This window comes from Oncorhynchus keta, unplaced genomic scaffold, assembly GCF_023373465.1.
Source record: "Oncorhynchus keta strain PuntledgeMale-10-30-2019 unplaced genomic scaffold, Oket_V2 Un_contig_325_pilon_pilon, whole genome shotgun sequence".
Classification (NCBI taxonomy): Eukaryota; Metazoa; Chordata; class Actinopteri; order Salmoniformes; family Salmonidae; genus Oncorhynchus; species Oncorhynchus keta.
Window position 1 is genome coordinate 50832 of NW_026287162.1, and position 27765 is coordinate 78596.

The following is a 27765-nucleotide window of genomic DNA, read 5'->3' on the forward strand; positions in this document are numbered from 1 at the left end:
TGATTTGTATGACGTTTATCTTTATTGCCGTGGAAGATCATGTGATAGTTGTGGTCTAGTATGACAACAACAACAACAACAACAACGTCAGGTAGTCTAAACGGAGGAGGATAACGCCACTTCAACACACTACTACTACTGCAACACAGCCTTGAACGTTTGGTCATCAGGAGAACACCCTCTCTAGCCTCACACACACACTGCCACGTCACACACCCAGTCCTCATCCCTCCCGGTGGTGGTGGTCTCCGTCTCGTTATGGTAAGGTGTGACCGTTGCCACGGTAACGACGGTTAAAGACTGCAAGGGGGGTGTGTAGTCAAGATAAGGATAGAGAGTGAGTGAGCGAGGATAGATTATGAGAAAAAAAAAACAGTATCGTTCTATTTCAAAAAGTGGCAGAAAAAGACCAAGGTGATGAATAAAAAATTAAGAGTTTAAAAGTTGGTTTCCTCCCTCCTCCCTCAGTTGTTAGCTTGCTGTAGTCGCTATACCACAAGGCACGCTTTGATGATGTCACAAAGAGAGAATGGTGGAACTCTGGCGACTCCCAAGATTCTCAGCGTAGTTTTCCCTCCTCCAGTCGACAAGGCAACGCCCCCCCCCTCTAGTCCCCACGCAAAAATGGACCTGGAGAGAAAGGGGGGGGGGGTGAGAGACCGTCAAAACCACAGCCAGTTAGTGTGTGTGTGTGTAGGCAGTGTGTGTGTGTAGGCAGTGTGTGTGTGTGTAGGCAGTGTGTGTGTGTAGGCAGTGTGTGTGTGTAGGCAGTGTGTGTGTGTGTGTGTGTAGGCAGTAGGTAGTGTGTGTGTGCGTGTAGGTGTGTGTGTAGGTAGTGTGAGTGTGTGTAGGTAGTGTGAGTGTGTGTAGGTAGTGAGTGTGTGTGGGTAGTGAGTGTGTTTGGGTAGTACGTGTGTGTGTGGGTAGTACGTGTGTGTGGGTAGTACGTGTGTGTGGGTAGTGCGTGTGTGTGGGTAGTGCGTGTGTGTGGGTAGTGTCTGTGTGTGTGTAGTGAGTGTGTGTGTAGTAGTGTGTGTGTGGGTAGTGTCTGTGTGTGTGTAGTGAGTGTGTGTGTAGTAGTGTGTGTGTGGGTAGTGTCTGTGTTGTGTGTAGTGTGTGTGTGGGGTAGTGTGTGGGTAGTGAGTGTGTGTGTAGTGAGTGTGTGTGGGTAGTGTGTGTGTGGGTAGTGCGTGTGTGTAGTACGTGTGTGTGGGTGAGTGTGTGTGGGTAGTAGTGTGTGTGTAGTGCGTGTGTGTGGGTAGTGTCTGTGTGTGTGTAGTGAGTGTGTGTAGTAGTGTGTGTTTGGGTAGTGCGTGTGTGTGGGTAGTGCGTGTGTGTGGGTAGTGCGTGTGTGTGGGTAGTGCGTGTGTGTGGGTAGTGCGTGTGTGTGGGTAGTGTCTGTGTGTGTGTAGTGAGTGTGTGTGTAGTAGTGTGTGTTTGGGTGTTACCTGCGAAGGGGACTACTCTCCGAGGGGAATGATTTCTTCGTTGATAAAAAACTCAATGGTCTCCTCCTCCCAGTCATCTGTGTTACTGTCCAGCTCGTCAGTGTCCACTCCTAGAGACAGAGAGAGGTCAGGGGTCAAGCTTAGTAAGCCTGGTCCCCAAGCCAGAACGGCCCATCTCCCTGTTTCTGTAGCGTGAGACAGTTGGAGTCTGGGCCGCCATAGATCAGGGGGGGGGTTTATCTACGTACCTCCCCGGAGCTGCGGGGGGGCTTATCTATACGTACCTCCTCGGAGCTGCGGGGGTATCTACGTACCTCCTCAGAGCTGCGGGGGTTATCTACGTACCTCCTCGGAGCTGCAGGCGGGCAGTCTTCTGTTCGTGGTGCTGCTGCAGGGCAGCCTCCCGGTAGGTACGGTAGTCCTCCATCATGCTCCTCCTCTTGTCCACCAGCTCCCTGGAGGCCTTCGACTGGCTCAGACGATCCTTCTGCTCAAAGATCTTAGAGTACTTCTTCAGGTCCTTCTTTATCACCTGGGGAACACGGGTCAAAACACAAGAAGAAAAACACGTTACACGCTAAGGGCTAAGCCCATGTTATAGTAGCAACAAGACTGTCAGGGTCGCTAAGCATGTTATAGTAGCAACAAGAAGTCCCATGTTATAGTAGCAACAAGACCATCAAGGGTCGGCTAAGCCCATGTTATAGTAGCAACGAGACCATCAAGGGTCGGCTAAGCCCATGTTATAGTAGCAACAAGACTGTCAGGGTCGGCTAAGCCCATGTTATAGTAGCAACAAGACTGTCTGTCATGTTATAGTAGCAACAAGTGTCAGGGTCCCGGCTAAGCCCATGTTATAGTAGCAACAAGACCATCAAGGGTCCCAGCTAAGCCCATGTTATAGTAGCAACAAGCCCAAGGGTCCCGGCTAAGCCCATGTTATAGTATAGGGTCCCGGCTAAGCCCATGTTATAGTAGCAACAAGACTGTCAGGGAGACCATCAAGACTGTCAGGGTCCCGGCTAAGCCCATGTTATAGTAGCCCATGTTATAGTAGTTATAGTAGCAACAAGACTGTCAGGGTCGGCTAAGCCCATGTTATAGTAGCAACAAGACCATCAAGGGTCCCGGCTAAGCCCATGTTATAGTAGCAACAAGACCATCAAGGGTCCCGGCTAAGCCCATGTTATAGTAGCAACAAGACATGTTATAGTAGCAACAAGACCATCAAGGGTCCCGGCTAAGCCCATGTTATAGTAGCAACAAGACCATCAAGGGTCCCAAGCTAAGCCCCAAGGGTCCCAGCTAAGCCCATGTTATAGTAGCAACAAGACCATCAAGGGTCCCGGCTAAGCCCATGTTATAGTAGCAACAAGACCATCAAGGGTCCCGGCTAAGCCCATGTTATAGAAGCAACAAGACCTGTCAAGGGTCCCGGCTAAGCCCATGTTATAGTAGCAACAAGACCATCAAGGGTCCCGGCTAAGCCCATGTTATAGTAGCAACAAGACCATCAAGGGTCGGCTAAGCCCATGTTATAGTAGCAACAAGACTGTCAGGTCAATGGTCCCGGCTAAGCCCATGTTATAGTAGCAACAAGACCATCAAGGGTCCCGGCTAAGCCCATGTTATAGTAGCAACAAGACTGTCAGGGTCCCGGCATGTTATAGTAAGCCCAAGGGTGTTATGTTATAGTAGCAACAAGACCATCAAGGGTCCCGTCCCAGCTAAGCCCATGTTATAGTAGCAACAAGACTGTCAGGGTCCCGGCTAAGCCCATGTTATAGTAGCAACAAGACTGTCAGGGTCCCGGCTAAGCCCATGTTATAGTAGCAACAAGACTGTCAGGGTCCCAAGCTAAGCCCATGTTATAGTAGCAACAAGACTGTCAAGGGTAGCAAAAGACAGTCAGGGTCGGCTAAGCCCATGTTATAGTAGCAACAAGACCATCAAGGGTCCCGGCTAAGCCCATGTTATAGTAGCAACAAGCATCAAGGGTCCGGCTAAGCCCATGTTATAGTAGCAACAAGACCATCAAGATTAAGGGTAGTAGCAACAAGACTGTCGGCTAAGCCCATGTTATAGTAGCAACCAAGACCATCAAGGGTCGGCTAAGCCCATGTTATAGTAGCAACAAGACTGTCAAGGGTCCCGGCTAAGCCCATGTTATAGTAGCAACAAGACCACCAAGGGTCCCGGCTAAGCCCATGTTATAGTAGCAACAAGACCATCAAGGGTCCCGGCTAAACCATGTTATAGTAGCAACAAGACCGGCAAGGGTAAGCCCATGTTATAGTAGCAACAAGACCATCATGACATGTTATAGTCCAGCCATGCTCCTGCTCCAGTTTCAAGACTGGTCATGAACATTTGAACATCTTGGGCTCTTCCACAGCCAGAAGAGGAGCCACCCCACATGTTACCTGAGTTTAACACTACCTGACATGACTGTCCCCAGGGTGCTGCTGCTCCAGTTTCAACTGTTCTGCCTTTACTCGACCATGCTGGTCATTTATGAACATTTGAACATCTTGGTCATGTTCTGTTATAATCTCTACGGCACAGCCAGAAGAGGACCACATAGCCCACAGGAGGTCTAGGGAGTTTTTCCTAGGTTTAAGCAACATTTGATTTGTTATAGTAGCACCAAGACCATCAAGGGTCCCGGCTAAGCCCATGTTATAATACAAGGTCCAAGGGTAAAGCCCATGTTATAGTAGCAACAAGACGCTAAGCCCATGTTATAGTAGCACCAAGACCATCACAACAAGCCCATGTTATAACAAGACCATCAAGGGTCCCAGCTAAGCCCTGTTATAGTAGCAACAAGACTGTCAGGGACGCTAAGCCTGATGTTATAGTAGCACCAAGACAGACCATCAAGGGTCCTAAGCCCATGTTTAGTAGCAAACAAGACCACCAAGGGTGGCCAAGCTGATGTTATAGTAGCAACAAGACAGGGTCCTTCTAAGCTGAGGTCCAAGCAGCTGATGTTATATATACGCAGTCAGACACATTACAACAAAACTCAGACACACAGAAGTTTAGACAGAAGTCACTACTTGTCCAGACACTGAACAAGTTTTGGATTCTATTGGTTTAAAACAACCTTGATGACAGAGTAAATACCCTTTATAAACACTGGACACACACACACACACACACACACACACACACACGTACCTTGATGGAGTCCTGTGTGAGCAGGGTAGCAGGCCGAGGTCTCCAGAGTAGCTGACAGAAACGGTCCTTGTTGTTCTTCTGGAGGAGACGCCCCTGGAAGGTCCACAGCCAATAGGCATTGTCCACCTGACGGAGAGACAACCCCTTTTTTTTTTAAACACACTTGGTATGGCTCAGATAATAACACACTTGGTATGGCTCAGATAATAACACACTGTAGAACACCTGTTTAGGAGAGGTGCTGGCTAGCGGAGTAGAACACCTGTTTAGAGAGGTGCTGGCTAGGGGAGTAGAACACCTGTTTAGGAGAGGTACTGGCTAGGGGAGTAGAACACCAGTTTAGGAGAGGTACTGGCTAGGGAGTAGAACACCTGTTTAGGAGAGGTGCTGGCTAGGGGAGTAGAACACCTGTTTAGGAGAGGTGCTGGCTAGGGGAGTAGAACACCTGTTTAGGAGAGGTGCTGGCTAGGGAGTAGAACACCTGTTTAGGAGAGGTGCTGGCTAGGGGAGTAGAACACCTGTTTAGGAGAGGTGCTGGCTAGGGAGTAGAACACCTGTTTAGGAGAGGTGCTGGCTAGGGAGTAGAACACCTGTTTAGGAGAGGTGCTGGCTAGCGGAGTAGAACACCTGTTTAGGAGAGGTGCTGGCTAGCGGAGTAGAACACCTGTTTAGGAGAGGTGCTGGCTAGCAGAGTAGAAAACTTGAACATTAAAGAGAGCCGCACACTCTAGGAGCTCAGATGCAAAAAAATAAAATACCAACGTTTCAACAGCTGTTTTCAAATCAAATCAAATGTATTTATATAGACCTTCTTACATCAGCTGATTTATCAAAGTGCTGTACAGAAACCCAGCCTAAAACCCCAAACAGCAAGCAATGCAGGTGTAGAAGCACAGTGTAATCACAAACACTGCTGTCTTCATCAGGGTGTAATCACAAACACTGCTGTCTTCATCAGGGTGTAATCACAAACACTGCTGTCTTCATCAGGGTGTAATCACAAACACTGTTGTCTTCATCAGGGTGTAATCACAAACACTGCTGTCTTCATCAGGGTGTAATCACAGACACTGCTGTCTTCATCAGGGTGTAATCACAAACACTGCTGTCTTCATCAGGGTGTAATCACAGACACTGCTGTCTTCATCAGGGTGTAATCACAGACACTGCTGTCTTCATCAGGGTGTAATCACAGACACTGCTGTCTTCATCAGGGTGTAATCACAAACACTGCTGTCTTCATCAGGGTGTAATCACAAACACTGCTGTCTTCATCAGGGTGTAATCACAGACACTGCTGTCTTCATCAGGGTGTAATCACAGACACTGCTGTCTTCATCAGGGTGTAATCACAGACACTGTTGTCTTCATCAGGGTGTAATCACAAACACTGCTGTCTTCATCAGGGTGTAATCACAAACACTGCTGTCTTCATCAGGGTGTAATCACAGACACTGTTGTCTTCATCAGGGTGTAATCACAAACACTGCTGTCTTCATCAGGGTGTAATCACAAACACTGCAGTCTTCATCAGGGTGTAATCACAAACACTGCTGTCTTCATCAGGGTGTAATCACAAACACTGCAGTCTTCATCAGGGTGTAATCACAGACACTGCTGTCTTCATCAGGGTGTAAATCACAAACACTGCTGTCTTCATCAGGGTGTAATCACAAACACTGCAGTCTTCATCAGGGTGTAATCACAAACACTGTTGTCTTCATCAGGGTGTAATCACAGACACTGCTGTCTTCATCAGGGTGTAATCACAGACACTGCTGTCTTCATCAGGGTGTAATCACAAACACTGCTGTCTTCATCAGGGTGTAATCACAAACACTGCTGTCTTCATCAGGGTGTAATCACAAACACTGCTGTCTTCATCAGGGTGTAATCACAGACACTGCTGTCTTCATCAGGGTGTAATCACAAACACTGCTGTCTTCATCAGGGTGTAATCACAAACACTGCTGTCTTCATCAGGGTGTAATCACAAACACTGCTGTCTTCATCAGGGTGTAATCACAAACACTGTTGTCTTCATCAGGGTGTAATCACAGACACTGCTGTCTTCATCAGGGTGTAATCACAAACACTGCTGCTCCAACGCTCTAACCACTAGGCTACCTGCTGGTTACTAGTCCAACGCTCTAACCACTAGGCTACCTGCTGGTTACTAGTCCAACGCTCTAACCACTAGGCTACCTGCTGGTTACTAGTCCAACGCTCTAACCACTAGGCTACCTGCTGGTTACTAGTCCAACGCTCTGACCACTAGGCTACCTGCTGGTTACTAGTCCAACGCTCTAACCACTAGTCTACCTGCTGGTTACTAGTCCAACGCTCTGACCACTAGGCTACCTGCTGGTTACTAGTCCAACGCTCTAACCACTAGGCTACCTGCTGGTTACTAGTCCAACGCTCTGACCACTAGTCTACCTGCTGGTTACTAGTCCAACGCTCTAACCACTAGTCTACCTGCTGGTTACTAGTCCAACGCTCTGACCACTAGGCTACCTGCTGGTTACTAGTCCAACGCTCTAACCACTAGTCTACCTGCTGGTTACTAGTCCAACGCTCTAACCACTAGGCTACCTGCTGGTTACTAGTCCAACGCTCTAACCACTAGGCTACCTGCTGGTTACTAGTCCAACGCTCTGACCACTAGGCTACCTGCTGGTTACTAGTCCAACGCTCTGACCACTAGGCTACCTGCTGGTTACTAGTCCAACGCTCTAACCACTAGGCTACCTGCTGGTTACTAGTCCAACGCTCTAACCACTAGGCTACCTGCTGGTTACTAGTCCAACGCTCTAACCACTAGTCTACCTGCTGGTTACTAGTCCAACGCTCTAACCACTAGGCTACCTGCTGGTTACTCTAACCACTAGTCCAACGCTCTAACCACTAGGCTACCTGCTGGTTACTAGTCCAACGCTCTGACCACTAGGCTACCTGCTGGTTACTAGTCCAACGCTCTAACCACTAGGCTACCTGCTGGTTACTAGTCCAACGCTCTAACCACTAGGCTACCTGCTGGTTACTAGTCCAACGCTCTAACCACTAGGCTACCTGCTGGTTACTAGTCCAACGCTCTAACCACTAGGCTACCTGCTGGTTACTAGTCCAACGCTCTGACCACTAGGCTACCTGCTGGTTACTAGTCCAACGCTCTAACCACTAGGCTACCTGCTGGTTACTAGTCCAACGCTCTAACCACTAGGCTACCTGCTGGTTACTAGTCCAACGCTCTAACCACTAGGCTACCTGCTGGTTACTAGTCCAACGCTCTGACCACTAGGCTACCTGCTGGTTACTAGTCCAACGCTCTAACCACTAGGCTACCTGCTGGTTACTAGTCCAACGCTCTAACCACTAGTCTACCTGCTGGTTACTAGTCCAACGCTCTAACCACTAGGCTACCTGCTGGTTACTAGTCCAACGCTCTAACCACTAGGCTACCTGCTGGTTACTAGTCCAACGCTCTGACCACTAGGCTACCTGCTGGTTACTAGTCCAACGCTCTGACCACTAGGCTACCTGCTGGTTACTAGTCCAACGCTCTGACCACTAGGCTACCTGCTGGTTACTAGTCCAACGCTCTAACCACTAGTCTACCTGCTGGTTACTAGTCCAACGCTCTAACCACTAGTCTACCTGCTGGTTACTAGTCCAACGCTCTAACCACTAGGCTACCTGCTGGTTACTAGTCCAACGCTCTAACCACTAGGCTACCTGCTGGTTACTAGTCCAACGCTCTAACCACTAGGCTACCTGCTGGTTACTAGTCCAACGCTCTAACCACTAGGCTACCTGCTGGTTACTAGTCCAACGCTCTAACCACTAGGCTACCTGCTGGTTACTAGTCCAACGCTCTAACCACTAGGCTACCTGCTGGTTACTAGTCCAACGCTCTAACCACTAGGCTACCTGCTGGTTACTAGTCCAACGCTCTGACCACTAGGCTACCTGCTGGTTACTAGTCCAACGCTCTAACCACTAGGCTACCTGCTGGTTACTAGTCCAACGCTCTAACCACTAGGCTACCTGCTGGTTACTAGTCCAACGCTCTAACCACTAGGCTACCTGCTGGTTACTAGTCCAACGCTCTGACCACTAGGCTACCTGCTGGTTACTAGTCCAACGCTCTAACCACTAGGCTACCTGCTGGTTACTAGTCCAACGCTCTAACCACTAGTCTACCTGCTGGTTACTAGTCCAACGCTCTAACCACTAGGCTACCTGCTGGTTACTAGTCCAACGCTCTAACCACTAGGCTACCTGCTGGTTACTAGTCCAACGCTCTGACCACTAGGCTACCTGCTGGTTACTAGTCCAACGCTCTGACCACTAGGCTACCTGCTGGTTACTAGTCCAACGCTCTAACCACTAGGCTACCTGCTGGTTACTAGTCCAACGCTCTAACCACTAGGCTACCTGCTGGTTACTAGCCCAACGCTCTGACCACTAGGCTACCTGCTGGTTACTAGTCCAACGCTCTGACCACTAGGCTACCTGCTGGTTACTAGTCCAACGCTCTGACCACTAGGCTACCTGCTGGTTACTAGTCCAACGCTCTGACCACTAGGCTACCTGCTGGTTACTAGTCCAACGCTCTAACCACTAGGCTACCCTGTCTGTAATCACGGCCCAGAGTGGCCTGATATCATCGGTTAATTATTGTGGTACAAACCAACCTTCATTTGGTTGATCTTCCATTTAAATAAACATGACAGCAGGAGTTTATTGCCTGTGTTTGTGTGTGTCAGGTGTGTGTGTGTCAGGTGTGTGTGTGAGAGGTGTGTGTGTGAGAGGTGTGTGTATCAGAGTTTATTCCCTGTGTTTATGTCAGGTGTGTCATGTGTGTGTGTCAGGTGTGTGTATCAGAGTTTATTCCCTGTGTGTGTGTCAGGTGTGTGTGTCAGGTGTGTGTATCAGAGTTTATTCCCTGTGTTTGTGTCAGGTGTGTGTGTGTGTCAGGTGTACCTTGTGACTCCACCAGGACACAGAGGTCACCAGGTATCGTCCCGTAGGGTCCCACTCTACGTCAGAGGCCATGTAGTGTTCAACCATGTTCATCATGGTGCAGTCAGAGGTGTCCACAAACGCCAGGGCCCCGTTCATACTGGAGGAGAGGACAGGGTTAACACAGGAGGGGAGATCTCACACACACACACACACACACACACACACACACACACACACACACACACACACACACACACACACACACAGGTCTTGTACCTCCTGAGTCCAGCCAGCACCATGAACTGTCCCTGAGGACTCCAGAAGATGCTGTTGGCCTGCTGCTTGTCAAACATCTCTGGAGAGAGAAGGTAGGGGAGATAGGAGGGGGGAGGAGAGAGGGGGGAGAAAGGAGGGGGAGGAGAGAGGAGACAAGGTGGGAGAGAGAAGGGGGAGGAGAGGAGGAGAGAAGGGGGGAGGAGAGGGAGAGAGAAGGGGGGAGGAGAGGAGAGAGGAAGGGGGGAGGAGAGGGAGAGAGAAGGGGGAGGAGAGGAGAGAGAAGGGGGGAGGAGAGGAGAGAGAAGGGGGGAGGAGAGGAGAGAGAAGGGGGGAGGAGAGGAGAGAGAAGGGGGAGGAGAGGAGAGAGAAGGGGGAGGAGAGGAGAGAGAAGGGGGGAGGAGAGGAGAGAGAAGGGGGGAGGAGAGGAGAGAGAAGGGGGAGGAGAGGAGAGAGAAGGGGGGGAGGAGAGGAGAGAGAAGGGGGGGGAGAGAGGAGAGAGAAGGGGGAGGAGAGGGAGAGAGAAGGGGGAGGAGAGGAGAGAGAAGGGGGGAGGAGGAGAGAGAGAGGGGGGAGGAGAGGGAGAGAGAAGGGGGGAGGAGAGGAGAGAGAGAAGGGGGGAGGAGAGGAGAGAGAGAAGGGGGGAGAGAGGGAGAGAGGGGGGGGAGGAGAGGAGAGAGAAGGGGGGAGGGAGAGAGAGAGAGAAGGGGGGAGGGAGAGAGAGAGAGAAGGGGGGGAGGAGAGAGAATGTTACAGTAACAGACTGTGTTGTTTGCCAAAGGACTGAATACGACATCTGACAACAGTAGAGTCCTTATAGACATTACAGAGTCATGAGATATTCTCAGGTAAAGGTTGGACAGAGAGAGAGGGGGGAGAGGAGACATCCTTATAGACATTACAGAGTCATGAGATATTCTCAGGTAAAGGTTGGACTGAGAGAGAGGGGGGAGAGGAGACATCCTTATAGACATTACAGAGTCATGAGATATTCTCAGGTAAAGGTTGGACTCACTGATGAGTTCTATCTTCCCGTTGTTCTTGACGTGGTAGAACGAGGCGTTGATTCTGGGAGATTCACCGTGCAGGACGGCAAACTTACTGCCGTTGGGCTCCCAGGCAACGCTATGATGCTCTCCGCTAGGGGACGACAACACTGGTGTTATTATACCTGGTGGTGTTACTGCACCTGGTGGTGTTACTGCACCTACACACGCTATGATGCTCTCCGCTAGGGACGACAACACTGGTGTTGTTACTGCACCTAGTGGTGTTACTGCACCTAGTGGTGTTACTGCACCTGGTGGTGTTACTATACCTGGTGGTGTTACTGCACCTAGTGGTGTTACTGCACCTAGTGGTGTTACTGCACCTGGTGGTGTTACTGCACCTGGTGGTGTTACTGCACCTGGTGGTGTTACTGTACCTAGTGGTGTTACTGTACCTAGTGGTGTTACTGCACTTGGTGGTGTTACTATACCTGGTGGTGTTACCTAGTGGTGTTACTGCACCTGGTAGTGTTACTGCACCTGGTGGTGTTACTGCACCTAGTGGTGTTACTGCACCTAGTGGTGTTACTGCACCTAGTGGTGTTACTGCACCTAGTGGTGTTACTGCACCTAGTGGTGTTACTGTACCTAGTGGTGTTACCTAGTGGTGTTACCTAGTGGTGTTACCTAGTGGTGTTACTGCACCTAGTGGTGTTACCTAGTGGTGTTACTGCACCTAGTGGTGTTACCTAGTGGTGTTACTGCACCTAGTGGTGTTACCTAGTGGTGTTACTGCACCTAGTGGTGTTACCTAGTGGTGTTACTGCACCTAGTGGTGTTACTGCACCTAGTGGTGTTACTGCACCTGGTGCTGTTACTGCACCTGGTGCTGTTACTGCACCTGGTGCTGTTACTGCACCTGGTGGTGTTACTGCACCTGGTGGTGTTACTGCACCTGGTGGTGTTACTGCACATTATCAGTGGGGGGTTCTGTCCATCTTGTCAAAGTGGGGGGTGTGCGTTACCAGTTTTAGATTCCGGGTCTCCCTTCATCTCCACCACGTCAACAGGAACCTGCTTCTCTCTCATCCTGAAGATCTCAAAGTTGGTCACCACACCCTGAGAGAAGGAGAGAAGGAGAGGAGAGAAGGAGAGGAGAGAACGAGAGGACAGACAGGAGGAGGGAGAACGAGAGGAGAGGACAGACAGGAGGAGAGAACGAGAGGAGAGGACAGACAGGAGGAGAGAACGAGAGGAGAGGACAGACAGGAGGAGAGAACGAGAGGAGAGGACAGACAGGAGGAGAGAACGAGAGGAGAGGACAGACAGGAGGAGAGAACGAGAGGATAGGAGAGACAGGAGGAGAGAACGAGAGGATAGGAGAGACAGGAGGAGAGAACGAGAGGATAGGAGAGACAGGAGGAGAGAACGAGAGGATAGGAGAGACAGGAGGAGAGAACGAGAGGATAGGAGAGACAGGAGGAGAGAACGAGAGGAGAGGACAGACAGGAGGAGAGAACGAGAGGATAGGAGAGGACAGAGAATGATGAAGGAGAGGACAATGAGAGAATGACACAGGATGAGGACAGAGAGAGAAAGTTGACTTGTAAATGAGGTTTGCCTCTGTGTCCGGTCCACCTTGACACAGAGGTCGTCTCCCTCCCTCTGTTCTCCTCCCCCTTCACTAACCTGAGTTCCTTTAGGTGTCCGGTCCACCTTGACACAGAGGTCGTCTCCCTGTCTCTGCCCCCCTTCACTAACCTGAGTTCCTTTAGGTGTCCGGTCCACCTTGACACAGAGGTCGTCTCCTGTCTCTGTCCCCCTTCACTAACCTGAGTTCCTTTAGGTGTCCGGTCCACCTTGACACAGAGGTAGTCTCCTGTCTCTGTCCCCCCCTTCACTAACCTGAGTTCCTTTAGGTGTCCGGTCCACCTTGACACAGAGGTCATCTCCTGTCTCTGTCCCCCTTCACTAACCTGAGTTCCTTTAGGTGTCCGGTCCACCTTGACACAGAGGTAGTCTCCTGTCTCTGTTCTCCCCCCTTCACTAACCTGAGTTCCTTTAGGTGTCCGGTCCACCTTGACACAGAGGTCGTCTCCCTGTCTCTGTTCTCCTCCCCTTCACTAACCTGAGTTCCTTTAGGTGTCCGGTCCACCTTGACACAGAGGTAGTCTCCCTGTCTCTGTTCTCCTCCCCTTCACTAACCTGAGTTCCTTTAGGTGTCCGGTCCACCTTGACACAGAGGTAGTCTCCCTGTCTCTGTCCCACCCCTTCACTAACCTGAGTTCCTTTAGGTGTCCGGTCCACCTTGACACAGAGGTAGTCTCCCTGTCTCTGCCAGTGGAGTTTACAGTCCACCACATTGAAGAGGTTCCTGACTCTGATCTCCTGTCTGGAGGGAAGCTGCATCAGAGTCACTCTGGCTGGGATGTCTTTGTCCTCGGGGACCCAGAACGCTATGATGTTATCGCCTGGGGACCAGGAGAAGTCCCTGCAGAGGGGAGGAGGGGATTAATATATACACACCGCTATGATGTCACCACCTGGGGACCAGGAGAAGTCCCTGCAGAGGGGAGGAGAGGATTAATACACACACACACAACGCTATGATGTTATCGCCTGGGGACCAGGAGAAGTCCCTGCAGAGGGGAGGAGGGGATTAATATATACACACACACACCGCTATGATGTTATCGCCTGGGGACCAGGAGAAGTCCCTGCAGAGGGGAGGAGGGGATTAGTATATACACACACACACCGCTATGATGTCATCACCTGGGGACCAGGAGAAGTCCCTGCAGAGGGGAGGAGGGGATTAATATATACACACACCGCTATGATGTCATCACCTGGTGTATTCCTCTAACTAGTCTCTAAGGGTCAACATCACCAGGATAAAGACTTACTTGATACCACTGATCTTCAGACTCTTCTTATCCAACAGGCCCATGGACTACGACAGGAGAAAACAGGATGTTATTAAGTATGGACACACCAGTCTGTTACACAGAGACACTCAGAGTAATACTGGTCAATCTAACTTACTGGGGTCTCAGACGCTCAGAGTAATACTAGTCAATCTAACGTACTGGGGTCTCATAGACGCTCAGAGTAATAATGGTCAATCTAACGTACTGGGGTCATAGATGCTCAGTGTGGGGAATACTGGTCAATCTAACTTACTGGGGTCTCATAGACGCTCAGTGTGGGGACTTACTGGGGTCTCGTAGATGCTCAGTGTGGGGACTTACTGGGGTCTCGTAGATGCTCAGTGTGGGGACTTACTGGGGTCTCGTAGATGCTCAGTGTGGGGACTTACTGGGTCTCGGGTGCTCGTAGATGCTCAGTGTGGGGACTTACTGGGGTCTCGTAGATGCTCAGTGTGGGGACTTACTGGGGTCTCGTAGATGCTCAGTGTGGGGACTTACTGGGGTCTCGTAGATGCTCAGTGTGGGGACTTACTGGGGTCTCGTAGATGCTCAGTGTGGGGACTTACTGGGGTCTCGTAGATGCTCAGTGTGTCCTGGGTCATCCTGGCAAAGAACTTCCCATCGTGACTCCACCTGGAGAAACAGACACACGTTAGACCAATGCAGGTAGGGAGAGAACCAAGACAATTAGGGGAGAGAACCAAGACAGTTAGGGAGAGAACCAAGACAGTTAGGGAGAGAACCAAGACAGTTAGGGAGAGAACCAAGACAGTTAGGGAGAGAACCAAGACAGTTAGGGAGAGAACCAAGACAGTTAGGGAGAGAACCAAGACAGTTAGGGAGAGAACCAAGACAGTTGCAGGTAGGGAGAGAACCAAGACAGACCGTTGCAGGTAGGGGAGAGAACCAAAACAGTTAGGGGAGAACCAAGACAGACCACTGCAGTTAGGGAGAGAACCAAGACAATTAGGGGAGAGAACCAAGACAGACCACTGCAGTTAGGGAGAGAACCAAGACAGTTAGGGGAGAGAACCAAGACAGACCGCTGCAGTTAGGGAGAGAACCAAGACAGTTAGGGAAGAGAACCAAGACAGACCGCTGCAGCTAGGGAGAGAACCAAGACAGAAAGCAAGAGAAACAAGTTCTGCTACAGTTCTTGGCTACTAGAACAGAGGGGTGGTAGTCAGGCCTTACTAGAAGATGTAGAGACATGAAAACAGAGGGGTGGGTAGTCAGGCCTTACTAGAAGATGTAGAGACATGAAAACAGAGAGGTGGGTAGTCAGGCCTTACTAGAAGATGTAGAGACATGAAAACAGAGGGGTGGGTAGTCAGGCCTTACTAGAAGATGTAGAGACATGAAAACAGAGGGGTGGGTAGTCAGGCCTTACTAGAAGATGTAGAGACAGGAACAGGATAGAGACATGAAAACAGAGGGGTGGGTAGTCAGGCCTTACTAGAAGATGTAGAGACATGAAAACAGAGAGGTGGGTAGTCAGGCCTTACTAGAAGATGTAGAGACATGAAAACAGAGGGGTGGGTAGTCAGGCCTTACTAGAAGATGTAGAGACAGGAACAGGATAGAGACATGAAAACAGAGAGGTGGGTAGTCAGGCCTTACTAGAAGATGTAGAGACATGAAAACAGAGGGGTGGGTAGTCAGGCCTTACTAGAAGATGTAGAGACATTAAAACAGAGAGGTGGGTAGTCAGTCCTTACTTGAAGATGGGCCAGTGGGCGGAGCTCTCACAGTGAAAGCCTCTCTTCTTCTGGCCAGTCAGAATGTCCCAGATGATGATGGCCTGGGGGTCCTCCTTAGTGTCCATCAGGGGACTGAACGTCACCACGTACCTACCAAGCATTATATAACACCTTTATGTGTAGCTTCATAAGGATTCGTACAGATGACATAGACAGGTTATAACCACACTAGGCTCACCATGTACAGGGTAACTGCCAAAATGAAAGGAAACACTTGAGTCAACGAGGGGGGTACAAAGTACATCGATTAACATCCCATCATGCTTAGGGGCGGCAGGGTAGCCTAGTGGTTAGAGTGTTGGATTAGTAACCGGAAGGTTGCAAGTTCAAACCCCGAGCTGACACGGTACAAATCTGTCGTTCTGCCCCTGAACAGACAGTTAACCCACTGTTCCTAGGCCGTCATTGAAAATAAGAATTTGTTCTTAACTGACTTGCCTGGTTAAATAAAGGTAAAATGTTTACTTTTAATTTTTAAATAAGGTCATGTATCTTGGCTAGCATGGCTAGAAGAAGAGATCTCAGAGACTTTGAATGAGGAAAGGAGCCCAGGGGTTTTAAAGGGAGTCTCAGTAACTGGATCCCAAATCAGAAGGACTACAGGTCCTTCTTCTGGGAGATTAACGCCAGGGTTCGGACCACCCATACGTAGAATGTATGCACACATGACTGTAAGTCGCTTTGGATAAAAGCGTCTGCTAAATGGCATATATTATTATTATTATTATTAACACTTCTGGGAGATTCTGGAGACAGCGTTTTCACACCACCGTCAACAAAACACCAAATTAAGGACTTTATCGTGGAAGAACGGTTTCCCATCGTCACGGATCCCTCCGGGGCACACCACTTCCCAGTGATTAGACACACCCTGTCCCATTCCCAGTGATTAGACACACCCAGGTCCCTATTCCCAGTGATTAGTCACACCAGGTCCCTATTCCCAGTGATTAGACACACCCAGGTCCCTATTCCCAGTGATTAGACACACCAGGTCCCTATTCCCAGTGATTAGACACACCAGGTCCCTATTCCCAGTGATTAGTCACACCAGGTCCCTATTCCCAGTGACTAGACACACCAGGTCCCTATTCCCAGTGATTAGTCACACCGGTCCCTATTCCCAGTGATTAGACACACCCGGTCCCTATTCCCAGTGATTAGACACACCAGGTCCCTATTCCCAGTGACTAGACACACCTGGTCCCTATTCCCAGTGATTAGACACACCTGGTCCCTATTCCCAGTGATTAGACACACCAGGTCCCTATTCCCAGTGATTAGACACACCTGGTCCCTATTCCCAGTGATTAGACACACCCTGTCCCTATTCCCAGTGATTAGTCACACCTGGTCCCTATTCCCAGTGATTAGACACACCTGGTCCCTATTCCCAGTGATTAGACACACCTGGTCCCTATTCCCAGTGATTAGACACACCTGGTCCCTATTCCCAGTGATTAGACACACCAGGTCCCTATTCCCAGTGATTAGACACACCAGGTCCCTATTCCCAGTGATTAGACACACCCAGGTCCCTATTCCCAGTGATTAGACACACCCTGTCCCTATTCCCAGTGATTAGACACACCCTGTCCCTATTCCCAGTGATTAGACACACCAGGTCCCTATTCCCAGTGATTAGACACACCCTGTCCCTATTCCCAGTGATTAGACACACCCTGTCCCTATTCCCAGTGATTAGACACACCCTGTCCCTATTCCCAGTGATTAGACACACCCGGTCCCTATTCCCAGTGATTAGACACACCGGTCCCTATTCCCAGTGATTAGACACACCCTGTCCCTATTCCCAGTGATTAGACACACCCTGTCCCTATTCCCAGTGATTAGACACACCCGGTCCCTATTCCCAGTGATTAGACACACCCTGTCCCTATTCCCAGTGATTAGACACACCGGTCCCTATTCCCAGTGATTAGTCACACCCTGTCCCTATTCCCAGTGATTAGACACACCCTGTCCCTATTCCCAGTGATTAGACACACCCTGTCCCTATTCCCAGTGATTAGACACACCCTGTCCCTATTCCCAGTGATTAGACACACCCGGTCCCTATTCCCAGTGATTAGACACACCCGGTCCCTATTCCCAGTGATTAGACACACCCTGTCCCTATTCCCAGTGATTAGACACACCCGGTCCCTATTCCCAGTGATTAGTCACACCCTGTCCCTATTCCCAGTGATTAGACACACCCTGTCCCTATTCCCAGTGATTAGACACACCCTGTCCCTATTCCCAGTGATTAGACACACCCTGTCCCTATTCCCAGTGATTAGACACACCCGGTCCCTATTCCCAGTGATTAGACACACCCTGTCCCTATTCCCAGTGATTAGACACACCCTGTCCCTATTCCCAGTGATTAGACACACCCTGTCCCTATTCCCAGTGATTAGACACACCCTGTCCCTATTCCCAGTGATTAGACACACCCTGTCCCTATTCCCAGTGATTAGACACACCCTGTCCCTATTCCCAGTGATTAGACACACCCTGTCCCTATTCCCAGTGATTAGACACACCCTGTCCCTATTCCCAGTGATTAGACACACCCTGTCCCTATTCCCAGTGATTAGACACACCCTGTCCCTATTCCCAGTGATTAGACACACCCGGTCCCTATTCCCAGTGATTAGACACACCCGGTCCCTATTCCCAGTGATTAGACACACCCGGTCCCTATTCCCAGCGATTAGACACACCAGGTCCCTATTCCCAGCGATTAGACACACCCGGTCCCTATTCCCAGCGATTAGTCACACCAGGTCCCTATTCCCAGTGATTAGTCACACCCGGTCCCTATTCCCAGCGATTAGTCACACCCGGTCCCTATTCCCAGATTGATTAGACAGTCACACCTGTCCCTATTCCCAGTGATTAGTCACACCGGTCCCTATTCCCAGTGATTAGACACACCCTGTCCCTATTCCCAGTGATTAGACACACACATTCCCAGTGATTCCCTATTCCCAGTGATTAGACACACCCTATTCCCAGTGATTAGACACACCCTATTCCCAGTGATTAGACACACCCTATTCCCAGTGACTCCCTATTCCCAGTGACTAGACACACCCTATTCCCAGTGACACACCCTATTCCCAGTGACTCCCTATTCCCAGTGACTAGACACACCCTATTCCCAGTGACTAGACACACCCTATTCCCAGTGACTCCCTATTCCCAGTGACTAGACACACCCTATTCCCAGTGACTAGACACACCCTATTCCCAGTGACTCCTATTCCCAGTGACTAGACACACCCTATTCCCAGTGACTAGACACACCCTATTCCCAGTGACTAGACACACCCTATTCCCAGTGACTAGACACACCCTATTCCCAGTGACTAGACACACCCTATTCCCAGTGACTCCCTATTCCCAGTGACTAGACACACCCTATTCCCAGTGACTAGACACACCCTATTCCCAGTGACTAGACACACCCTATTCCCAGTGATTAGACACACCCTATTCCCAGTGATTAGACACACCCTATTCCCAGTGACTAGACACACCCTATTCCCAGTGACTAGACACACCCTATTCCCAGTGACTAGACACACCCTATTCCCAGTGACTAGACACACCTGGTCCCTATTCCCAGTGATTAGACACACCTGGTCCCTATTCCCAGTGATTAGACACACCTGGTCCCTATTCCCAGTGATTAGACACACCTGGTCCCTATTCCCAGTGATTAGACACACCTGGTCCCTATTCCCAGTGATTAGACACACCTGGTCCCTATTCCCAGTGATTAGACACACCCTATTCCCAGTGATTAGACACACCTGGTCCCTATTCCCAGTGATTAGACACACCGGTCCCTATTCCCAGTGACTAGACACACCCTATTCCCAGTGATTAGACACACCCTATTCCCAGTGATTAGACACACCCGGTCCCTATTCCCAGTGACTAGTCACACTGTCCCTATTCCCAGTGACTAGACACACCCTGTCCCTATTCCCAGTGATTAGACACACCCGGTCCCTATTCCCAGTGATTAGACACACCCTGTCCCTATTCCCAGTGATTAGACACACCCTATTCCCAGTGACTAGACACACCCTATTCCCAGTGATTAGACACACCCATTCCCAGTGACTAGACCCTATTCCCAGTGACTAGACACACCCTATTCCCAGTGACTAGACACACCCTATTCCCAGTGACTAGACACACCCTATTCCCAGTGACTAGACACACCCTATTCCCAGTGACTAGACACACCCTATTCCCAGTGACTAGACACACCCTATTCCCAGTGACTAGACACACCCTATTCCCAGTGACTAGACACACCCTATTCCCAGTGACTAGACACACCCTATTCCCAGTGACTAGACACACCCTATTCCCAGTGACTAGACACACCCTATTCCCAGTGACTAGACACACCCTATTCCCAGTGACTAGACACACCCTATTCCCAGTGATTAGACACACCCTATTCCCAGTGACTAGACACACCCTATTCCCAGTGACTAGACACACCCTATTCCCAGTGACTAGACACACCCTATTCCCAGTGATTAGACACACCCTATTCCCAGTGACTAGACACACCCTATTCCCAGTGATTAGACACACCCTATTCCCAGTGTAGACACACCCTATTCCCAGTGATTAGACACACCCATTCCCAGTGACTCCCTATTCCCAGTGATTAGACACACCCTATTCCCAGTGTCCCTATTCCCAGTGACTAGACACACCCTATTCCCAGTGACTAGACACCCTATTCCCAGTGACTAGACACATTCCCAGTGTCCCTATTCCCAGTGATTAGACACACCCTATTCCCAGTGATTAGACACACCTGGTCCCTATTCCCAGTGATTAGACACCCTATTCCCAGTGATTAGACACACCCTATTCCCAGTGATTAGTCACACCCTAGTCCCAGTGATTAGACACACCCTATTCCCAGTGATTAGACACACCCTATTCCCAGTGATTAGACACACCTGTCCCTATTCCCAGTGATTAGACACACCCTATTCCCAGTGATTAGACACACCCTATTCCCAGTGATTAGACACACCCTATTCCCAGTGACTAGACACACCCTATTCCCAGTGACTAGACACACCCTATTCCCAGTGATTAGACACACCCTATTCCCAGTGAAGTGATTAGACACACCCTAGTCCCAGTGATTAGACACACCCTATTCCCAGTGATTAGACACACCCTATTCCCAGTGATTAGACACACCCTATTCCCAGTGATAAGTGATTAGACACACCCTATTCCCAGTGATTAGACACACCTGGTCCCTATTCCCAGTGACTAGACACACCCTATTCCCAGTGACTAGACACACCCTATTCCCAGTGACTAGACACACCCTATTCCCAGTGACTAGACACACCCTATTCCCAGTGACTAGACACACCCTATTCCCAGTGACTAGACACACCCTATTCCCAGTGACTAGACACACCCTATTCCCAGTGACTAGACACACCCTATTCCCAGTGACTAGACACACCCTATTCCCAGTGACTAGACACACCCTATTCCCAGTGACTAGACACACCCTATTCCCAGTGACTAGACACACCCTATTCCCAGTGACTAGACACACCCTATTCCCAGTGACTAGACACACCCTATTCCCAGTGACTAGACACACCCTATTCCCAGTGACTAGACACACCCTATTCCCAGTGACTAGACACACCCTATTCCCAGTGATTAGACACACCCTATTCCCAGTGACTAGACACACCTATTCCCAGTGATTAGACACACCCTATTCCCAGTGACTAGACACACCCTATTCCCAGTGACTAGACACACCCTATTCCCAGTGACTAGACACACCCTATTCCCAGTGACTAGACACACCCTATTCCCAGTGACTAGACACACCCTATTCCCAGTGACTAGACACACCCTATTCCCAGTGATTAGACACACCTGGTCCCTATTCCCAGTGATTAGACACACCCTATTCCCAGTGATTAGACACACCCTAGTCCCAGTGATTAGACACACCCTAGTCCCAGTGATTAGACACACCCTAGTCCCAGTGATTAGACACACCCTAGTCCCAGTGATTAGACACACCTGGTCCCTATTCCCAGTGACTAGACACACCCTATTCCCAGTGACTAGACACACCCTATTCCCAGTGACTAGACACACCCTATTCCCAGTGACTAGACACACCCTATTCCCAGTGACTAGACACACCCTATTCCCAGTGATTAGACACACCCTATTCCCAGTGATAAGTGATTAGACACACCCTATTCCCAGTGATTAGACACACCCTATTCCCAGTGATTAGACACACCCTATTCCCAGTGATTAGACACACCCTATTCCCAGTGATTAGACACACCCTATTCCCAGTGATTAGACACACCTGGTCCCTATTCCCAGTGACTAGACACACCCTATTCCCTATATCCCCCCCTCCCTCTCTAACCACTAGGCTACCTGCCGCCCCATAAGGCTTCATAGATGTGATCTAGACAGGCATGTATTATTCATTAGCGATTGGTTACCTCTCGCAGGGGGAGAAGTCGATCAGAGACACTCCCTGGTGGCTGAAACGTTGGATCTGCTTGAACTTCTCTCCGCCCCACAATGCAATGCCTCGCTGGTGGAACGTGGCCAGGTAGGTTCCCTTGGGAGACCAGCGCACATAGGTCTCCGTCCAGCGCTACAGGGACACAACCTCAGAATTAATCAATATACAATAACAACACCACACAGCCACAACCTCAGAATTAATCAATATACAATAACAACACCACACGGCCACAACCTCAGAATTAATCAATATACAATAACAACACCACACGGCCACAACCTCAGAATTAATCAATATACAATAACAACACCACACGGCCACAACCTCAGAATTAATCAATATACAATAACAACACCACACGGCCACAACCTCAGAATTAATCAATATACAATAACAACACCACACGGCCACAACCTCAGAATTAATCAATATACAATAACAACACCACACGGCCACAACCTCAGAATTAATCAATATACAATAACAACACCACACAGCCACAACCTCAGAATTAACCAATATACAATAACAACAACACGGCCACAACCTCAGAATTAATCAATATACAATAACACCACCACACGGCCACAACCTCAGAATTAATCATATATAACAACACCACACGGCCACAACAGAATTAATCAATAATAACAACACCACACGGCCACAACCTCAGAATTAATCAATATACAATAACAACACCACACAGCCACAACCTCAGAATTAATCAATATACAATAACAACACCACACAGCCACAACCTCAGAATTAATCAATATACAATAACAACACCACACGGCCACAACCTCAGAATTAATCAATATACAATAACAACACCACACAGCCACAACCCCAGAATTAATCAATATACACAACACCACACGGCCACAACCTCAGAATTAATCAATATACAATAACAACACCACACGGCCACAACCTCAGAATTAATCAATATACAATAACAACACCACACGGCCACAACCTCAGAATTAATCAATATACAATAACAACACCACACGGCCACAACCTCAGAATTAATCAATATACAATAACAACACCACACGGCCACAACCTCAGAATTAATCAATATACAATAACAACACCACACGGCCACAACCTCAGAATTAATCAATATACAATAACAACACCACACGGCCACAACCTCAGAATTAACGGCCACAATATAACAATAACAACACCACACGGCCACAACCTCAGAATTAATCAATATACAATAACAACACCACACGGCCACAACCTCAGAATTAATCAATATACAATAACAACACCACACGGCCACAACCTCAGAATTAATCAATATACAATAACAACACCACACGGCCACAACCTCAGAATTAATCAATATACAATAACAACACCACACGGCCACAACCTCAGAATTAATCAATATACAATAACAACACCACACGGCCACAACCTCAGAATTAATCAATATACAATAACAACACCACACAGCCACAACCTCAGAATTAACCAATATACAATAACAACACCACACGGCCACAACCTCAGAATTAATCAATATACAATAACAACACCACACGGCCACAACCTCAGAATTAATCAATATACAATAACAACACCACACGGCCACAACCTCAGAATTAATCAATATACAATAACAACACCACACGGCCACAACCTCAGAATTAATCAATATACAATAACAACACCACACGGCCACAACCTCAGAATTAATCAATATACAATAACAACACCACACGGCCACAACCTCAGAATTAATCAATATACAATAACAACACCACACGGCCACAACCTCAGAATTAATCAATATACAATAACAACACCACACGGCCACAACCTCAGAATTAACCAATATACAATAACAACACCACACGGCCACAACCTCAGAATTAATCAATATACAATAACAACACCACACAGCCACAACCTCAGAATTAACCAATATACAATAACAACACCACACGGCCACAACCTCAGAATTAATCAATATACAATAACAACACCACACAGCCACAACCTCAGAATTAACCAATATACAATAACAACACCACACGGCCACAACCTCAGAATTAATCAATATACAATAACAACACCACACGGCCACAACCTCAGAATTAATCAATATACAATAACAACACCAACGGCCACAACCTCAGAATTAACCAATATACAATAACAACACCACACAGCCACAACCTCAGAATTAATCAATATACAATAACAACACCACACAGCCACAACCCCAGAATTAATCAATATACAATAACAACACCACACGGCCACAACCTCAGAATTAATCAATATACAATAACAACACCACACAGCCACAACCTCAGAATTAATCAATATACAATAACAACACCACACGGCCACAACCTCAGAATTAATCAATATACACCACGGCAAAGATTCTGATTTACACAATCAAGCCTTCTATTTTTTTAAGCATCAAAGCCGTAAAAAGTATTTCTGTAGATGGAGAATGTGCTCAGTGCAAAAAAAAAAAAAAAAAAATTCTGATTGGTTGAACCATCATCTCACTGCGCTGTCGTGATTGGTCGACTGGTTGACTCACCGCCCTCTCCTCAGAGACGATTGGATCCTTGGCGTCGTTGTTGAAGATGGCGGTCCTCTCTCCTGATTCGTAGATGACGCTGTACTGGTCACGACAGTCAGGGTCCTCCATCCAGTGACGCATGTTACCCTGGCAACCAAAACAGGAAGTGACCATTAGTAATGACCCCCTCCACAACACCGGCTGGGTATTCTCTGAACGTGTGGTTGAAGTGACAGTGTGTAACACTCACAAAGTCCTTGAAGGGCTGCTTCTCAGGAGTCTCCCACTCGTCACTGATGCTCATGTACCTGGAACACAACGTCACCATCTACAGCAGACAGTTCTATATCATGTATATCTATGGCAAACATTTCTGCCGTGTTGATGTTGTGCCTAGATGCCCTGAACACCCCATATAACAGCTGGAATGATGCCCCTAGACACCCCATATAAAGCTGGAATGATGCCCTAGACACCCCATATAACAGCTGGAATGATGCCCCGGACACCCCATATAACAGCTGGAATGATGCCCCCGGACACCCCATATAACAGCTGGAATGATGCCCCGAACACCCCATATAACAGCTGGAATGATGCCCCTAGACACCCCATATAACAGCTGGAATGATGCCCCTAGACACCCCATATAACAGCTGGAATGATGCCCCTAGACACCCCATATAACAGCTGGAATGATGCCCCTAGACACCCCATATAACAGCTGGAATGATGCCCCTAGACACCCCATATAACAGCTGGAATGATGCCCCGGACACCCCATATAACAGCTGGAATGATGCCCCCGGACACCCCATATAACAGCTGGAATGATGCCCCCGAACACCCCATATAACAGCTGGAATGATGCCCCTAGACACCCCATATAACAGCTGGAATGATGCCCTAGACACCCCATATAACAGCTGGAATGATGCCCCCGGACACCCCATATAACAGCTGGAATGATGCCCTAGACACCCCATATAACAGCTGGAATGATGCCCTAGACACCCCATATAACAGCTGGAATGATGCCCTGAACACCCCATATAACAGCTGGAATGATGCCCTGAACACCCCATATAACAGCTGGAATGATGCCCTGAACACCCCATATAACAGCTGGAATGATGCCCTAGACACCCCATATAACAGCTGGAATGATGCCCCTAGACACCCCATATAACAGCTGGAATGATGCCCTAGACACCCCATATAACAGCTGGAATGATGCCCCAGACACCCCATATAACAGCTGGAATGATGCCCTAGACACCCCATATAACAGCTGGAATGATGCCCTGAACACCCCATATAACAGCTGGAATGATGCCCCGGACACCCCATATAACAGCTGGAATGATGCTCCCGGACACCCCATATAACAGCTGGAATGATGCCCCCGGACACCCCATATAACAGCTGGAATGATGCTCCCGGACACCCCATATAACAGCTGGAATGATGCCCTGAACACCCCATATAACAGCTGGAATGATGCCCCTAGACACCCCATATAACAGCTGGAATGATGCCCTAGACACCCCATATAACAGCTGGAATGATGCCCTAGACACCCCATATAACAGCTGGAATGATGCCCCTAGACACCCCATATAACAGCTGGAATTATGCCCCTAGACACCCCATATAACAGCTGGAATGATGCCCTGAACACCCCATATAACAGCTGGAATGATGCCCCTAGACACCCCATATAACAGCTGGAATGATGCCCCCTAGACACCCCATATAACAGCTGGAATGATGCCCCTAGACACCCCATATAACAGCTGGAATGATGCCCCAAACACCCCATATAACAGCTGGAATGATGCCCTAGACACCCCATATAACAGCTGGAATGATGCCCCTAGACACCCCATATAACAGCTGGAATGATGCCCCTAGACACCCCATATAACAGCTGGAATGATGCTCCCGGACACCCCATATAACAGCTGGAATGACCCCATATAACAGCTGGAATGATGCCCTAGACACCCCATATAACAGCTGGAATGATCCCCTAGACACCCCATATAACAGCTGGAATGATGCCCCTAGACACCCCATATAACAGCTGGAATGATGCCCCCGGACACCCCATATAACAGCTGGAATGATGCCCCGAACACCCCATATAACAGCTGGAATGATGCCCTGAACACCCCATATAACAGCTGGAATGATGCCCCAGACACCCCATATAACAGCTGGAATGATGCCCCTAGACACCCCATATAACAGCTGGAATGATGCCCTAGACACCCCATATAACAGCTGGAATGATGCCCCTAGACACCCCATATAACAGCTGGAATGATGCCCTGAACACCCCATATAACAGCTGGAATGATGCCCCGGACACCCCATATAACAGCTGGAATGATGCCCCAGACACCCCATATAACAGCTGGAATGATGCCCTAGACACCCCATATAACAGCTGGAATGATGCCCTAGACACCCCATATAACAGCTGGAATGATGCTCCCGGACACCCCATATAACAGCTGGAATGATGCCCTGAACACCCCATATAACAGCTGGAATGATGCCCCTAGACACCCCATATAACAGCTGGAATGATGCCCCTAGACACCCCATATAACAGCTGGAATGATGCCCTGAACACCCCATATAACAGCTGGAATGATGCCCTGAACACCCCATATAACAGCTGGAATGATGCCCCCTAGACACCCCATATAACAGCTGGAATGATGCCCCAGACACCCCATATAACAGCTGGAATGATGCCCCAGACACCCCATATAACAGCTGGAATGATGCCCTGAACACCCCATATAACAGCTGGAATGATGCCCCTAGACACCCCATATAACAGCTGGAATGATGCCCCCAGACACCCCATATAACAGCTGGAATGATGCCCCTAGACACCCCATATAACAGCTGGAATGATGTGGTGTTTTCTTACTTGTCGAAGTCGGTGAACACATTGACTCTGAAGGTGTGCTGCTTGTCCAGCTTGTAGCCGTCAGCGTTCTTCACTGCCTCCAGAGCCTGAGTGGGAGCCCCATACTCCAAGAAGATGTACC

General features: G+C 49.0%; 1 protein-coding gene across 1 annotated transcript; it reads right to left on the reverse strand.

Moving 5' to 3' along the window:
* LOC127923801 (eukaryotic translation initiation factor 3 subunit B) lies at positions 1–27765 on the reverse strand. The gene is made up of 17 exons (XM_052507845.1): positions 27645–27765; positions 24948–25005; positions 24716–24844; positions 22106–22263; positions 15510–15641; positions 14358–14424; positions 13768–13814; positions 13142–13352; positions 11887–11980; positions 11088–11103; positions 10888–10997; positions 9876–9954; positions 9618–9756; positions 4632–4757; positions 1794–1980; positions 1449–1558; positions 1–630 (listed from the first exon to the last, which is right to left on the reverse strand). Exons 2-16 carry the CDS (start codon positions 24999–25001, stop codon positions 1461–1463), a joined length of 1647 nt encoding a protein of 548 aa, XP_052363805.1. The 5' UTR covers positions 25002–25005; positions 27645–27765; the 3' UTR covers positions 1–630; positions 1449–1460.

Bases quoted from the DNA above. Each gene is read 5' to 3' on its own strand.
- LOC127923801 (XM_052507845.1), bottom strand. From the start codon at position 25,001: ATGAGCATCAGTGACGAGTGGGAGACTCCTGAGAAGCAGCCCTTCAAG. The intron at 22,264-24,715 runs GTGAGTCAACCA...GTGTCCCTGTAG, and splicing joins TCGTCTCTGAGGAGAGGGCG to CGCTGGACGGAGACCTATGT. The intron at 13,353-13,767 runs GTAAGTCTTTAT...TCCCCTCTGCAG, and splicing joins CTGAAGATCAGTGGTATCAA to GGACTTCTCCTGGTCCCCAG.